Source organism: Marmota monax, unplaced genomic scaffold (assembly GCF_021218885.2).
Source record: "Marmota monax isolate L192 unplaced genomic scaffold, Marmota_monax_Labrador192_F-V1.1 WCK01_AAM20220418_F8-fsc00151, whole genome shotgun sequence".
NCBI classification, from domain to species: domain Eukaryota; kingdom Metazoa; phylum Chordata; class Mammalia; order Rodentia; family Sciuridae; genus Marmota; species Marmota monax.
The window spans coordinates 3151058-3168271 of record NW_026694226.1 but is presented as its reverse complement, the minus strand read 5'-3'; the positions used below and the strand labels follow the sequence as shown (position 1 = coordinate 3168271).

Genomic DNA, 17214 nt, shown 5'->3' with positions numbered 1-17214 from the left:
TGTCAAAAGCCTTCATTCAAGGGCTGTGGTGGGGTTCAGTGGTAGACCTCTTGCCTAGAATATGTAAGGCACTGGGTTCAATTCTCAGAACTGCATATAAATAAATAAAATAAAGGTCCATTGACAGCTTAAAAAATATTAAAAAAAAAAAAGCCTTCATTCAGTCACAAGTCATGTCAATTGTGAAAACCTACTGAGGGGGGCTGGAGTTGTGGCCCATGGAGAGGTGAAAGGCTTGCCTAGCATGGGTTCCATTCCCAGTACCATATTAAAAAAAAAAACAAAACACCTAAATAAACATCATAAAGGAATGTAACCATCTACAGTTAAAAAACAAAACAAAAACCTATTGAAGGGGGCTGGGGCTGGGGCTCAGCAGTAGCGCACTTGCCTGGCATATATGAGGCACTGGGTTTGATTCTCAGCACTCACTACATATAAATAATTAAAAAAAAAGGGTCCATTGACAACTAAAAAAAGGTGTTTTTTTTTTTTTTTTTTTTTTTTTTTTTTAAAAAAAAACCCAAACCTATTAAGATCACAGTCACCACCAGGCACAGTGCTCACACCTATAATCCCAGCGGCTTGGGAGGCTGAGGCAAGAGGATTACAAGTACAAAGCCAGTCTCAGCAATTTAGTGAGGCCCTAAGCAACTCAGGGAGACCCTGTCTCAAAATAAAAAATAAAAAAGGGCTGGAGATGTGACTCAGTAGTTAACCGTCCCCGAATTCTATCCCTGATGATAAAAAAAAAAAAAAAAAAAAAAGAGAGAGAGAGAGAGAGAGAGAGATCATAGTCACCAAGAATATTGGTTTCATTGAGGATGGTCAAGGGCCTTGTGTGAAGCAGGTGCTGAGTTTCAGGTAAGACTTATTTCCAGTCAGTGATGAAGTTTTGTTGATCCAGCCTGTCTGCTGATCACTGTCCTCTCATGGCTGGCTGGGGAAAGGATTCCTAAACCTGGTAAACCTGGAAGCTCAGTGCCACAGCATAAGCTTGTAGTCTCAGTGCCATCAGGGCCAGGGCCTGCTCAGTCACATCCAAAAGGGTTTCAGGTTCATCTGACCAGCAACTTAGATTTCATACCCATTTTATTTTTGTTATTTTTAAAATTTTTTTTAGTTGTAGATGAACCCGATACCTTTATTTAATTAATTTATTTTAATGTGGTGCTGATGAGGATTGAACCCAGTGCTTGACTGAGCCACATCCCCATCCCTAATTGTATTTTATTTAGAGACAGGATTTGAGTTGCTTAGCATCTCGCCACTGGGGAGGCTGGCTTTGAACTCCTGTCCTTGACAGAGCACTTATCTACCATTGGAGCATGTGCAAGGCCTTGGCTTCAATCCCCAGGACTGCAAAACAAAAACAAAAACTTAGGATGCTCCCAGTGTGAAGAGGGGAAAGATTCAGGGGAAGAGACTAAGCTCAATTCCATAATTTTTCACAAATTTTCTACCACTGAGCCACAACCTCAGCCCCATATCCATTTTAATACCCATGCTCACTTTGAACTCTGCTCCTCACAGGAGCCATTCTGGAATGCAGGCTCTAGGGATGTGTTCCACGTGTTCTAACTGCTAAATGAAAGGAGAGTGACATGGATGAAAAGTTACTACTAAAAACAGGGTCACTGGAATAGGAATTTGGAGATTTTCTTAGTGCCTCATACGCTTTATCATTTTCTCTAAAATGATAAAAATCTTATCCCAGTGTGCATGCTTATAATCCCAGTTGACTAGGGAGGCTGAGGCAGGAGAATCTCAAGTTTGGGCCAGCCTAATTTTTCATAATTTTTCACAATTCTCTTTATTGGCAAAAACTGAATTTAACATCTGTATTGTCCACTGACTTAGCTGCTTTGTTTTCAGTGATCCCTTTGTACTGATTGCTGGTTCTCCTGCATCTTCCTTCTCATCAATTTAAGAGCACCCCAAGCTTTGCCATGAGAAAGAGGTCTCACTTACTGTTGCTTCCTCCTGACCACTCCAGACCCTTAGTGGGGTAAACTCCAAAGACACAGGGCAGAAGAACTTACATTTTTAAGGTTTCTTACTTAACTATTGGATACTGGGCATGTGACCCAAGACCTGCTGGTCTAGCTGGCTTCAGATAATACACCAGGGATTTTGCTCTATATGATTTTAAGAAATCACTTTAAGTAATTATATTTCTAGAAACCAGAGGACATGGCATAAATTTTCTCAGTCCTGAGAAAATTTGTGCCATGTCCTCTGGAAGGGTCCCTACTCTTTCTTTACCTTTCGAAAGTTCAGGATACAATAGGGAGGAGTACCAATCTACATATTAAATATAAATATATATTATTTATATATATATATATATATATATATATATATAGAGAGAGAGAGAGAGAGAGAGAGAGTGTACCAATCTACATATTAAATATCACACACACTTCAGTATTCAGTACATTTTTTTGTGTGTTTGTGTGTGTGGTGCTGGGGATTAGAACCCAGGGCCTTGTGCATGCAAGGCAAGCACTCTACCAACTGAGCTATATCCCCAGCCCAATGTAGTTCTTTATTTGGGTGGGGGAGTTAAGAACTCAGGGCACTGAGCCACTGAGCCACATCCCCATCCCTAATTGTATTTTATTTAGAGACAGGATTTGAGTTGCTTAGTATCTCGCTACTGCAGAGGCTGGCTTTGAACTCCTGTCCTCCTGCTTCAGCCTCCTGACCTGCTGGAGTAACAGGCATGTGTCACCACACCCGGCAAGTCAATACATAGTTCTTTTATGTACAGGAAGATGAACCAAGTCATTAGTCAGAGGGATTAAATATTCTTGTTATATATCAAAATAGTTTCATTTTTGATATCTGTGATGCATGTTGCACTTTTTCCAGAGAAAGACAGGTATGACTGCATATGGGGACATTGTCATGGCCTTTTGCAAATGCTACTTCATAGGATGTGGCTCTACTGAACTAATGTGCTGTAGTTAACTAACCGGGTGTAGCAACACAGATGGCTACTCAATAGCTTTCTCCTCTTCCCTACATAGAGAACCCCAGAGAATTCCAAGTGACAGTGTGCCAGCCCCATGGGATTAATCACAATCCTCTTTACTGGATACTCATTTTCCCAGACTCCCCTATAACTTGGGATAATTCTGACCCAGTTCTAGTAAAAGTGTAAAAGGAAGTCAGTTGGGGACTGGAGCATCAAAAGAAGTCATGCTGGGCCTAGTGGTGTACGCCTGATAGCAGGGACTCAGAAGGCTGAGGCAGGAAGATCACAAGTTTGAGGCCAGCCTCCGCAATTTAGCAGCCTTAGCAATTTTAGGAATAAGGATATAGCTCAGTGGTACAGCACCCATGAGTCCAATCCCCAGAACCAAAACAAAATAAAAGAAAGCCTTCATATCTCTTCCTTTTGGGGGGTGGGGGGGTTGTGGTGCTGGAGATTAAACTCAGAACCTCTCAACCCCTTCCTTTTTAGGTCATTAGTATCAGGATGTGATGTCTGGAACTGTAGCACTTTTTTTTTTTTTTAACTGAGCTATATACCCAGTTCTTTTCATTTTATTTTGAGACAGATCTCACTAAGTTGCCCATGTTGGGTTTGAATTTGTGATCTTCCTGTCTTAGCCTCCCAAGTAGCTAGGTATGTGCTTCCATGCCTGGCTAGCAACCTATTTTAAGACCAAAAAGTGACCAACACACAAGGAAAGCTAACATGATTACAGGAATACAAATTTACAAATTAGGATCATAGTGTAACCTACTTTATTCACTTAGCACAGAAGCATTTTTATACTTCATAAAGTATTCTTTGAAATCATAATGTATACAGCTGAGGATGTATCTCAGTAGTACAGTATTTGCCTAGCATGCGTAAGGACCTGGGTTCAACTCAATTCTTAGTATCATGAAAAAAAATATATAATAGTTGTATATAATGCCACAGAATGAATAGTTTCGCTGATCTATTGTGAGGCATAAAGATAGTTCCCAATATTTTGCTAATCACTGGCAATAGACACAAACAATATTTATATATGTCTCAAATGCTTTAATTAGGATAAGTGGGATTACTGGGTCAACTTCTGTACTTTAAAAAAAATTTTTTTTAGTTGTAGTTAGATGCAATACCTTTATTTTATTTATTTATTTTTATGTGGTGTTGAGTATTGAACTCAGTGCCTCACACGTGCTAGAGGAGTGCTCTACCACTGAGCCACAACCCCAGCTCTCAACCACTGTACTTTAATGACATTTACTGCATTCTTCTAAACTGCAATTTAAGAAGATTATAATGCATGTATCTCATATGTGCCTTTGTCATGTGAAAATTGCTTTCCTATATTCTCTCCAATCCTGAATATTATGAAAATCATGCCAATGGATGTGTAAATTTTTACTTTTATAGATTTTCCTAAATCTTCCTTCACAGTGAGACTAACAACTGTCCTTTCTTGTTGATGTCAGTCAAGCCCTTTCTCCAGCAGTAATCTACCTGCTAATTTTCTCATATTTGGATGGAATTCCATAAAACTTGTGTAGTATTTCACAGTTGGTGCTACTGGAAATATACAGGGATTGTTTTGTTTTGCAGTGTTGGGAATCAAACCCAGAGCTTCAAGCATGCCAGACAAGTACTCTTGGATGCAGTAGCCCACGCCTGTAATCCCAGGGCCTTGGGAGGCTGAGGCAGGAGGATCATGAGTTCAAAGCCAGCCTCAGAATTTTAGCAAGGCCCTGATCAACTCAGCAAGACCCTGTCCCAAAATAAAATATAAAAAGGGCTGGGGACATTGGGGACATGGCTCAGTAGTTAAGTGCCCCTGGGTTCAATCCCTGGTACAAAAAAAAAAAAAGGCAAGACTGCCTACCCTAAAAAAACTATAAACCCCAAACGAAAAGGAGTAGGGTGCTTAGGCAAGTAAAACTATAGTAAATAATTGAACATAAGAAAGGAATAAAGAATAAAGATGCCCTAAAAGAGCAGCTGAAGGGCCCTAAAATAATCTCCTTCTGTTCCCCTTCCCCTCAAACTTTCCCTCTGTGCCCTCTGCAAGCCTTGTTCCACAGAACACTTCCCACCCACTCTATCTACCCGGTATTCTTTAACTGTACTGACACAAGCTTATTCCAGCCTCCCTTTAAACCTGGCTCACCTCTGGAGAGATTCTGTTCACCTGTAGCACCCTCTAGGGGTTGCTCCTTATCCTGAATCCCATATATTTATCCTGCAAGAGGGGCGGTTTGGTTCTCAAAGAAGATTCTTCATCATTACTCTCAGGTCAGCAAAAATCTCAGCTCTTTTGGAGATGATGGGAGTATTATATATTGTTTCCGTCTTCTGTCATTTCTGTTATTCACTAAAAACTTGGTTATTCCTCAGTATTTACTGATGGGTTTGGCATTCAAAATCTTGCTACCCTCCTACCGCCTTCAGTGCACAGCATAGGCGGTTATTCAATAACTAGCATCACAGTTCCTCACTGTGGTTGACATTGTTGGTTTCCTCGCCAGTATTCTTTCCACTCCTTTCCATTTAGATTGACCCCAATCTACCTCCAGTGTCAGGGACACACCTTAAGTGGCCTAAGTGAATCAGAAGAACACACCATCTACCTTGCTACAGGGGTGGGCAATAAGCCATGCCTAAGCCAATCAAAACATATCCTGCCAGAGCAATTAGTTCAAGGGTAAATGGGCATTTTTCCAAGTGGGTCCAGTCAAGGTAAAATCCAGGAATTGATTCCAATGGTCAGAAGAAGTTCATTCTCACATTTGAGGCCAGCCTGGGAAAATTAACAAGACTCTGTCTCAAAATAAAAAATAAGTTAAGTACTGGAGGAACTGAGAAGTTCATTCTCTTGACACATGGAGGAGGGAGCCAAGAGTATTAAAGAATGAATCCCTTTGTTTTGTTGTGAATTCCTGGGTCAAAATAAATCTAAAGCCTACCCGATTCTTGACTTTTCAATTACATAAGCCAATAAATCCCCTTATTGTTTAGCCAGATTTTTGAAACTCTCAATTGAAAGAACACTAACGGATTTTATCAAAACTAATGACGTTGTGGGTGTGGCTGTGCACGTCTGTAATCCCAACAGCTCAAGAGGCTGTGGCAGGAGGATCACAAGTTCAAAGACAGCCTCACAGCAATTTAGCGAGGCCCTAAGCAACTTAGTGAGATCCTGTCTCAAAATAAAAAATAAAAAGGGCTGGGGATGTGACTCAGGGGTTAAGCACCCCAGGTACCAAACAAAAAAAACTAATAACCTTCACCCCATTCATCTCTCAATCATCTCTACCCATAGCCATTCACCCTGGTTCCTGGCTTCCACTATATTCTTCAAAATTTTAATCTCAAATGCACTATTTTCTTCACTACAACACTAATGTCTTCAACTATCTCATTTTTTTAAAGTGGTATCAGGAATTGAATCAGGGATGCTCTATTGCTGAGCTACATTCCCAGCCCCTTTTATTTTTCATTTTGAGGCCATGTCCCACTAAATTGCTGAGGTTAGTCTAGAACTTGCCATCTTCCTGCCTCAGCCTCCCCAGTAGCCTGGATTATATGCGTGTACAACTGCACCAGGCTCAACTATCTTACTTATTCAACCTCACTGAAATTTCTGCCTGTAATGACTCTCTATATTCTCTCAATCTAACAGCCCACTCCTCTATACTTATTCCTTCTCTTTGGGGCCTAGACCATAAACCCTATTTTTACCTAGAATCTCAACTCCCTTTATCCCATGTTCATCCATTGTCCCTATTCCATAAAATGCCAAGATCTGACCATTCCAGTTGACTCTTTTATCTGGCTCAATTGTGCACATGGCAAAGTGCTGCTGGAAGAAGGAACTTAGTACCTTATATACTGGCACTATTCCAAATTCATGGGCAGGAATTACAGGCTAGGGATGGAGCTTGGTGAGAGAGCGCTTGCTTAGCATGTGCAAGGCTCTGGGTTTAACCCCCCAAAACCACCCCCCCCCCAAAAAAAAAGCAAATTCATGATTTTCCATTGCAACTACTCTTCATGCTACTCAGCATGAAGTACAAGTGCTTAGCACTTGGTAAATGTTTACTAAACAAATAAGTCATTTCCCATTTTTTACAATACCTACCTCAAATCTTTACTACTTTCTCAACTTATCTCCTACTTCTCTTAGCAAATCAAATCATTTCACCTTTTATTTCTTTTTCTTTTTGATACTAGGGATTGAACCCAGGGGCATTTAACCATTGAGTCACATACATCCTCAGCCCTTTTATTTTTTATTTTGACACAGGGTCTCACTAAGTTGCTTATGGCCTTAAGTTGCTGAGGCGGGCTTTGAACTTGTGATCCTCCTGCCTCAGCCTCCTGAGTTGCTAGGATTACAGATGTGTGCCACCACACCTGGCTCACTTTCCATTTCAAAGTAAAAATAAAGAGTTCAATAATGGGAACTTTCTCAATCCCTTTAATCTCCAACGTACCTTCCTATTGACTTAGTAGTATGGGTGTCCATCCTTGACTCTTCCCCTTCACTGAGATATCCATTCTTTCTACAAATATTTCAGAACTTAATATGTGCTTGGTTCTGCCTGGCCCTGGATATACCATATGTGTGGGGATGGGGAGGTGTATAGGATCATAATAGAAAGGGAACCTGAGCAATGAGGACACAGGACATGTATGAAATACTGCAAGCTGGTAGGTGTGGCTGTTACAAAAAAGGAGTGCTTTTGTGAGACACCAAAGAGTGATTCTATTTATTTTTGTGTAGTGATGGGTTTTGAACCCAGGGTCTTGCACATGCTAGGGAAGCTCTCTCTCACCTATACCTAGCCTCAGGATTAAATCTTTATCAAAAAAAGATAATCAATCACCAGGGGCACTCAATCACTGTGCACACACCCACATACCCACATACCCACACACACCCCACAAAAACATTTCCACTCCCTAGAAATTCAGAGGAGAGAGTCTGGAAGTCTGTCTGCTTACAAATTCCTAGGAGATTCTGAAAAGTAGCTAAATCTGTGAACTACTAGTAAAGAACATTACAAATATGAAGCTAGCTTTACTTACCATAAAACTATTTTTTTCTGTTTATATTTTGCATCTAGTACAGGTCTATAAATATAACTTGAGCTGGGCATGGTGGTACCCACCTGTGATCCCAGCTAGTTACTTGAGAGGCTGAGGCAGGAGGATGGAAAGTTCGAGGGCAACCTGGGCAATGTAGTGAGACTCTGTCTCAAAAATTTAAAAATGAAAAAAAGCAGGAATGGTGTGTGCATGTGTGTACACGTGCACACGTGCACACACGAGGATAGTTTTTCAATCTATTTGTCAATGGTCTTTGTCTCTTCTCCTTGCACTACTTCTCTATAAAGCAAACAGAAAATTGTAGCAAGTCCGCTGAGGCCATAAATCTCACACTAGGCAAATGCCTAAAGTGGACCACAGCTAGAGGAAAGGAGGGTAAGTAAAAAAAAAAAAAATAGATAGACCCACATCTTTGAAATTGGACAGAAGCCAGGTGTGGTGACACCTGTCTGTAATCTCAGAGACTGGGGGAGAGGGAGCTGAGGTAGGAGGATGGCATGATCCAAGTCCAGTCTCAGCAACTTAGCCAGACCCTATCTCAAAAATTTTAAAAATAATACATAAAAAGGGCTGGAGATGTAGCTCAGTTCAATCCCCAGTACTGCAAAACAAGAAAAAATAAATTGGGCAGGTTATGTAGTTCAGTGGTCCAGCACATGCCTAGCAAGAAGGAGGTCCTGGGTTTGAGCCCCACCAGCCCCTGGAAAGACACAAGTCCCTTATGGTGTTGCCCCTCCAAACATGGGTTCTCTTAAAACTTCTATTTTACAGATTCTAATGAGAGTGGACCAATGCTGCTTCTCTAATTTAGCTCTCGAGAGTGGTTTCTAACTATATCATTCCAGATTGGCCTTAAATCTGCCATCCTCTGGCCGCAGCCTGGCTTCATCAGGTTATTTGTGTCCTACAGAACTTTTCTACTACTCTTCTTTTTTTGGGGGGTGGTGGATCGAAGCCAGGACCTCTGAGCCATATCCCTAACCCTTCCATTTCTACTCTTCTGAGAAGCTTTCCCCAACCAGTAAACTTCACTTACAGCCCATAAAGTTCACGGGCCTCACTCTGGGGATCCGGTCGGTTTTCTATTCTGAGCCACTCTTTGCATACCCATAGCCCTGGCTTCCAGCGCGAGGTGCCTCGCCAGGGCACTGAATGGTGCAAAAGTGGCTGCAGAGGCAGAAGCTTGATTCGGAGAGTCTGAGGGAAGGTGACCGGGCTTAACTGTAAATCTCATTTACCTCAGCGACCAGTTTATTTCAAAAATAAAAATACACTTTGAAAGTTAACTGCTCCAAGCCACACAACAATTAGCCTGTTTTCCCTGTACCAAATTGCTCGAGGAAGCGAAAGACATCACAGCTACTCTCTGCGGGACAGTGCTTTCAGCTATCTGATCTTCAAACCGCCGGCTGCAATTTTTCCTCTGGTTTTGAGTCCTCTCACCTTTGGTGAGATGCAGAAAAACACCCTTGCCGCTCTAAACTCACCACAGGGCTAGGCACAGCGGATATCCTGAGCAGCCCCGCAACGTTTTAGGGTCAAGGGAGGGGACTGCTCAAGATAAGTCCGCTCCGCAGAGCCTGAGTCACTAACTGCGGTCGCGGTCCGGATGCCCTGCCCACACCCTCGCGTCACTTCAGAGTTGGAAAGTTTCCCGTGAGCCCGCGGGCGGACTACGACTCCCGGCATGCTCCGCGGCTGACGGAATTAACCCTTCAGGGCCCGGAGCCGCGCTGCCTTCGGTCCCCGCCCCTTACCCGGACCCTGCAGGGTGAGTTTTGGGGGACTGGGGAGGGCTTCTTTCCTTTAAGGCTTAGGGATATGCGTGCGTAAGATGGATGTATTATTTGCGGGAGGAATGATTTCTTATTTTCCAAAATTAAGACAATTTGCTGTAATGAGATTCAGAGGCTTTTTTGCAAATGGGAACCCAGCATCAATCTGAACCCCAGGGCCCAAGTGGAATCACTACTCTCTTCCTCAGATTGCTGCCTAAATCCTCTCCTTTTTTCCCAGAACAAAAGTAGCCAGCACCCCTTCCTCACACCCCCCACTTTGTCCCTTCTTCTCTGCCCCACCCCGCACCCCGCAAGGTTTTGTAACCTGGAGCCAGAGTCAGGGATGAGTACTCATGGAGCCCATAGGAGTTTCCATATCCTTTTGGATTACAGAATCTAGGCCTTTTGTCTCCTAGAGCGGCCCTTACCCCCAGGTGCCACCATTTTCAGCAGGCACCCTGCCTTTTGTCTGACTTGAATGATTGTGGGCTTGTGGAAGAAGATTCCTTCTTTGAAAGTATGGGTGTGGGTGGTGGGTGTTAAACCTGATTCTTAGCTGTACCCCCACCCCTAAATCAGTACTAGATACAGGAGACAATGGAGAGCCTCACACTCCCCTATTACTATGCACAGTTTCAGGCCTAGACTGGGGGGCCCAGAGACTACAAGTACTGGGAATTATTAGACTATGGGGTCAGCTATCCCTGCCCCTCATTCATGGTCAGGGGGGCTGGACAGGCTGCTTGTTTTTTCACCTTTCACTGTTTCCAGATCACCCTTTAAATGTTCCCACTTCACACAAACCTCTCCAGGCTCTCCCGCCTCCCCGACTCCCACCCCTCCCTGAGCCTTCTAGAGTCTAGAACTTCTGGCTTCACTTGTTTGCTTCACCCCTATCTCAGTGTCACTGGCAAGCATCCTATCCTTACCCCGGAGGTTAACTCCCTCATTCTGGGCAGTCTCTGGCTTACTCCCTCTGCCCCCAAAGGGAACAATATTCTGGTCATCTTTTAGGGAGGAGTGGGCAGAGGAAAGAAAACCTTGGGGCAGGAGTCCTGAACCATAGTAGGCCAGGGGAGTGAGGACAGGCAGGCATATCTCTCCTACCTCACCCTCACCACCGCCAACTGGCTCCCTGCCCCTGCCCCCGCCCCTTGACATCCCAGACTCCCTGGCTATTTAAACAGAGATGGGTGCCCCCATCAGCACACTGTCCTTTGGTCACCGGACATCATGCCTCCCAAGAAGGATGTTCCCGTGAAGAAACCAGCAGGGCCCTCCATCTCTAAGCCTGCTGCCAAGCCAGCAGCAGGGGCCCCTCCAGCCAAGACCAAGGCTGAGCCTGCTGTTCCCCAGGCGCCTGTGAAAACCCAGGAGCCCCCTGTGGATCTCTCCAAAGTGGTGGTGAGTCCCCAGAAAGCGACAGTGTGGAGAGAGTAATTCAGGGTCTGATTCTGCCTAGAGGATTAGGGAGTACATAGAAGGTAGGGATGAATGAGATTGGGGGTTCCCTGCAGTCCCCTATTGGGCTTATGATTCTGCTGTTGTCTTTACTGTCGTCTGTCCTTTTATCCTATGACATATGTGTACCATATGTACATACTTGCTGACCCCCTGGTGGGGGCAGGGACTGTGAGGTGGGGAACACCTGGGTTCTGGGGACAGTTTCAAGGTGAAGGCAAGGAGCTGCTGCCTGCTTCTGGCTGGCTATTCAATTCAAAAGGCCTCAGATTTGAACCCCAGGAGGGGAGGCTGAAGAGGACAGGCTTGTTAGACAATCACAGCTGGGGGCCAGGGGTAAATTTAGCCTTTGTTCAGCCCCCAGTTATGTGAGGGATGCAGGGCCCAGGGCAGTGGAGGGAGGGAAACAGGTGGCATGGGATTAACCCTGTTCCCAGGAAACCCTCCCCACTATAATTCCTCCTCTTGGGATTCTCCCAAGGCCCAGAGCTGGGAATGGGACTGAGGTGGCTGGGCTCCCAGCTTGGTCCCTTTGGGCCCCTCCCCAGAAGTGGCTGCCAGCTGGTTGGGAGGAGTGCTGGAGAGGGATTGAATAAACCCTGTCATCTCTCCTCACCTGCTCTTTTCTTCCACAGATCGAGTTTAACAAGGACCAGCTGGAGGGTGAGGAGAAGCTGGTTCCTTTAGCCCACTGTCCAGTCCCAAGCAACCCTGCTCAGATCCCTTCTCTGTTCCCATAACTCCAGTCCCGACCTTGAAACCTCCCACACTAGTCCTTTTTCCAACTTTGTTGCACCCAGGTCTACCACACCGTTTCTGATCCTTCCTTGAGGGGGGGTGGAGGAATGGGCACCACTGATCAACACTGATCCCTCCTTACATCTCAGAGTTCAAGGAGGCCTTTGAGCTGTTTGACCGAGTAGGTGATGGCAAGATCCTGTACAGCCAGTGTGGGGATGTGATGAGGGCTCTGGGTCAGAACCCGACTAACGCTGAAGTGCTCAAGGTCCTGGGGAATCCCAAGAGTGATGGTAAGAGGAGCTTTGGAACAAGTGGGTATTCTTTTTTTTTTTTTTGCAGGACCTCTGGGGGATCAAACCCAGGGTCTTATTCATGCTACCCAAGCATTCTACCACTGAGCTACATACTCAGTCATCAATTTGCAATGGTAGAATGTTGGTAAGGTGACAAAGAATGCTGGGGTAGACCTCAGGACTTCAAAAACTTAAACAAAGGGCCAGAAAAACATCCTGAATGCTGAAGGGGATGAAAGATGTGGTAGGGATGAGAGCTGGGTCCTGGGTGATACCACAATGACCTCTCTCTCACCTCTTTCTGACCTCCAGAGCTGAAGACCAGGCGTGTGGACTTTGAGACGTTCCTGCCCATGCTCCAAGCAGTGGCCAAGAACCGGGACCAAGGCACATATGAGGACTACTTGGAAGGGCTTCGGGTGTTTGACAAGGAGGGGAATGGCAAAGTGATGGGCGCAGAGCTCAGACATGTCCTCACCACCCTGGGTAAGGCAGGGACCAGAAATTGAGGAGAGAGTAGATCAGTAAGAAGGTTGGCAAGCTAGGCAGAGCCAGGGAGGGGATTATTATCTTGCAGGTCATAGACAGTAGATTGAGAAGGTCAAATCCATGAGGGCAGAATCTGAGGGACTTCTCAAGACTAAAATGCTTTCTAAAAGGGACAGAAAGAGAATGTGGTGGAAGCCCTAAAGTTCTAGCTTTGGAAGCAATACTTGTGCTCTGTGATTCCATTTAAGTCAATCCTTGGGGCTTCAATTTCCTGTCAAAGGTTTCACTGGGTCCTAGACACTGTGTTCAGGCTGGCGATAAGGAAAGCAAGATGCAGGGTGGGAAGAGCTGGCCTGGTTAAGAGAGGGAGGAAAGGCAGGGGGCTCCAATGCTGTGTTTGGGATTCAGGAGAGAAGATGACTGAGGAGGAGGTGGAGACGGTTCTGGCAGGACATGAGGACAGTAATGGCTGCATCAACTATGAGGGTAAGGGTAGTCAGAGGCGCAGAGGGTCCAGGGGTGGAAGAGGAGTGCCGGGTGGGAGCGGGGCATCCTGGATTACCTACAGTTGGATGGATTATCCAAGGGTCTGCTTCTGAAGCCTTCTTGCCTGCTCTCTCTGCAGCCTTCCTGAAGCACATCCTAAGCGTCTGAGCTCTACAGGTAGGCCCTCCAGCCTCCCCAGCTTGGCTTGAGGGGCAAGACTCCTCTTCCCTCGGCCAGCACGAAAGCAGGGGAGTGCGTTTTCCTGTCCAATCACTGCGCAAGCGCCAGGGCTTGGCAACTTTCATTTTTTTCCACAGATCCTGTGGGGCCCAGACACTTGCCTTCCCTCTCCCAGGCAGACGGAGGCACGTTTCTGCCACTAGGCGGCCACCTATTGTGTCAAAATAAAGACATGGTTCCTTGCTTGGTCTCAGACTTGTTTTCTTCAGAGGAACGGGGTAGGAGTAAAGGGTGGGCCCTCTCCTCTCCCAAAGCTGACATCCTCGGATCTTTAGGGTGTTCGGAGAAGCGGACACTGTGCACTCCACCCCACCCCCTTGCGCGGCTTCTGCGCCCAGGTAGGGCTGCAGCGCAGAAGGGACCACAGCCGGCCCGCCCACCTCATTACAGATGCAGCATTGTCATCTGCATAAATCCGGCCCGGGGTTCCTATTGGCTGAATTCGAGGAGGGTGACGTCATTAGGACGTACTAAGACTAGGGTTGGCCTTGGAGTCGGAGCCATTACTGCAGGAAAAGGTCCCGCAGAGCTGAGCCGTCAAGATGGTGGGGCCCGAGGCCTGGGGATAAGCGGGATGTGGGGCGAGGGGAGGCAGGGGTCGGGGGCAAAAGGGGCCTGAGGGCTTGAAAGGTTGGCGATGGGGTTGGAAAGTTTAGGGTCCAGTCCTGCGGGGAAGAGAGTCTCCAGCGTGAACAACAGGAGTTTGTGGGACTGGGATGTTCGCTTGTGGGACTGGAATTCAGATGCTGACCACTCCCTTCTTCTCCGAGCAGTGTGACTTCACGGAGGATCAGACCGCAGGTAGGCAGTCTCTGATCACAACTGAGGTCGCCCTTAGGGAGAGGGACACCCCCCTGGCACTTATCCTCTAACCCCAACCTGTCATCTTTCTCGCACTCCCCAGGAACGTACCTCCTGGATTCCCTTCTCCCTTCCTCCTGCGTCCTCCATTTTCTTTTCTCATTCTTTCTTCCTTCCCCTTCCACTCTAGATCTGAGCCCCAAGCACTGGGTGAGTTTTAGGTGCTGTGGGTATGTGAAACAACTTGAGTTACCTAATGCCTGATGTATGTGAGATTTGGGGAGGGTGTATTAAGCTGTTTGTGCTCCTCTGTCCCTTAATCAGTGACTTCTGCTTCTTCTGTTGTCCTGTTGGCAACTGTCCTCCTCTCCCAGCTTGGATTTGTGAAGATTGCAAAGAGTGACCTAATATTTTTGTGAAGTTGGGGACTGGGAGAGTATGCTAAGGATTAACTGCAGCTCCACCCTCTGGAAGGTCTCTTTGTAGAGGAAGGGTGGGAAGTGGCAGGCTAGAATGACCCCAGGCCACTGTTCTCACTTCCTTATAAGGTCTGGACCCAGATGGGGCGGTGGCAAATTCCTGCCCTGTGTAGTAGTAGTGAAGAGGCTGGGCCTGACCTGCTGTAGGCAGAGGGGGGTGTATATATAATATTACCGTGCTGACAAGGTGGGGATGGGAGAAAGACTGTATTTTTAATTGGGACATTTGAGTTGGGAGAAGTAGATCGTTCTTAGCTGACTTGTGAGTGCAGCAGGGTAGTATCTGGTTTCCAGAGTGTGATCAAAGTTGACCAGGCAGCAGATCTCTGAAGTAGGATCTGAGCTGACCCCTCATTCCAAGTGCTCATGTTCATTTGAATCCTCAGAATTCAAGGAGGCCTTCCAGCTGTTTGACCGAACAGGTGATGGCAAGATCCTGTACAGCCAGTGTGGGGATGTGATGAGGGCTCTGGGCCAGAACCCCACCAACGCCGAGGTTCTCAAGGTCCTGGGGAACCCCAAGAGTGATGGTGAGCATCCTTATGAACAATTCAGTGTGGTGTAGTAGGTCCACAGTACTTCAGCTGAACTTTATTGCCATAGGACCCAGGCTCAACCAAATCTTGTCTTGATTAGTAAATCCCACAGAATTCCTCTTTGGATGGGAACATCTGTTGTGGACCCCCATAATTCCCTCTCCTGGGGAATTTTGTGACTTCTCTGGCTGACACTTTTCCACTTCCCATATGGCAGAGATGAATGTAAAGGTGCTGGACTTTGAGCACTTCTTGCCCATGCTGCAGACTGTAGCCAAGAACAAGGACCAGGGAACCTATGAAGATTATGTTGAAGGTCTTCGGGTGTTTGACAAGGAAGGGAATGGTACTGTCATGGGCGCTGAAATCCGTCATGTCCTTGTCACACTGGGTAAGGCCCTGTGCCCTTGTCCTGGAACTAAGGTGCCACCCTGAGGTACTTCACTTCCCACCCAGATCCAAAAATGTACTTTCACCCTCTGTAGGTGAGAAGATGACAGAGGAAGAAGTGGAGATGCTGGTGGCAGGGCATGAGGACAGCAATGGTTGTATCAACTATGAAGGTGAGGGGTAAATTGGGGGCTTTCACAGTTAGCATATAGCGGGCATGTTATGGACAGCTTCTGGGGCTTTCCTTGTCCCTGGATTTGGGCTCCAAAAAGAGCCAGGAGGCAAGAGGCAGGGCCCAGCCCAGCCAGGAGTGGGGAGTTTGTGCAGGGGGCGGGGGCAGGGATAATGGGAAAGTAAGGGATAATGAAGGGCAAAGGAATGGGAAGTAAATGGAATGTCTGTTTCCCCACTGCCTGAACCCTTCACCCCATGTCTGTCTTGTCTTCACCATTTAATGTCTCTTCCTTCCTGCAGCGTTTGTGAGGCATATCCTGTCGGGGTGACGGGCCCGTGGGGCGGGTACGGCTCCTCCCAGCCTCTCCTTCTGTAGATGATCTCCCCCAGTGTTTCTTTTTCTTCCCAAACTGCTCTCTAGCCCTTGCCCTTACCCTACTACCATCTGACTTCTTTCTGGCATGTTTGTGCATGGAGCTGGCTAGGGAGGGGAGGGATTCCTCAAAGAGGAAGGCAGCTTGGGGGTATGGTACCTCCCACCTCTCTCCTAGAATGGTCTGAGATTTTGCTTATAGGGCCCTGGGTACTGGTGTCTGGGAACTCATACCAGCCTGTAGCTAATCTTGCTTTTGGGTAGTCCTTTGGCCCTGGAGCATGGAGAATTGGCATAGGTGGGTAGGCTGCCTGCCCCATTCTGCTGCTATAGCTGAACAGCCCTATCCCCATCCCTCTGCTGGGCAGCTTAGAGGTACCCTAACCCAAAACTCTATCCTCTCCTCCCTCCAGTGGCTGATAGTAGCTGTAGGTGTAGTTGAGAACCTTTCTGCCTCTGCTGTGTTCTTGCTGCTCAAGGTGGGGTGGGTGACTAACAGCTGGTGGGAGGGGAGCCAGGGCCAGAGAGAACTGGTTAGACTTAAGGTGGCTTTTCTGCAAACTGACCCCAAGGTTGGTTGCTGTGGGCATGCTCCCTCTCATGCTACCTTCATGGTCTTGTAGTCTCCTGGTCCATGGTGTAACCCCTCCCCAGCCCTGTTACCTGGGCTCACCCCTCCTTTCATTTCCACAGAGCTTGTCCGGATGGTGCTGAATGGCTGAGGACATTGCTGGTATTCCCTGAGCCTGTGCCTTGCCCTGTATTTGTATGGTGACCCTGGAGGCTTCCTAGGCTCCCCTGTCAAAACACCTTTCCCACCTGGTCTTTCATGGATGATGTTTGCCATCAGCATTCACCAAATAAACCTGTTTTTTTGGCCCACA

At 46.6% G+C, this 17214-nt stretch overlaps 2 protein-coding genes across 5 annotated transcripts; both read left to right on the top strand.

The window, feature by feature from the left end:
- The first annotated feature begins 9726 nt into the window (after nt 1-9726).
- Nucleotides 9727-13767, top strand: Myl6b (myosin light chain 6B). 2 transcript variants are annotated; one of them, XM_046466595.2, is made up of 8 exons: nt 9727-9860; nt 11055-11271; nt 11964-11991; nt 12216-12359; nt 12675-12848; nt 13260-13337; nt 13477-13514; nt 13655-13767. In XM_046466595.2, the coding sequence occupies exons 2-7, from the start codon at nt 11101-11103 to the stop codon at nt 13503-13505; spliced, it is 624 nt and encodes a 207-aa protein (XP_046322551.1). In that variant the 5' UTR covers nt 9727-9860; nt 11055-11100; the 3' UTR covers nt 13506-13514; nt 13655-13767. The 2 variants fall into 2 exon arrangements, with proteins under 2 accessions (XP_046322551.1, XP_046322552.1); XM_046466596.2 differs by having other exon boundaries at nt 9790-9860; nt 11074-11271.
- Nucleotides 13768-14008: 241 nt separating this feature from the next.
- Myl6 (myosin light chain 6) lies at nt 14009-17214 on the top strand. 3 transcript variants are annotated; one of them, XM_046466599.2, is made up of 7 exons: nt 14009-14122; nt 14351-14378; nt 15244-15387; nt 15611-15784; nt 15879-15956; nt 16258-16302; nt 17024-17214. In XM_046466599.2, the coding sequence occupies exons 1-6, from the start codon at nt 14120-14122 to the stop codon at nt 16284-16286; spliced, it is 456 nt and encodes a 151-aa protein (XP_046322555.1). In that variant the 5' UTR covers nt 14009-14119; the 3' UTR covers nt 16287-16302; nt 17024-17214. The 3 variants fall into 3 exon arrangements, with proteins under 3 accessions (XP_046322555.1, XP_046322554.1, XP_046322556.1); XM_046466598.2 differs by lacking the exon at nt 16258-16302; XM_046466600.1 differs by lacking the exons at nt 14009-14122; nt 14351-14378; nt 16258-16302 and adding an exon at nt 14569-14588.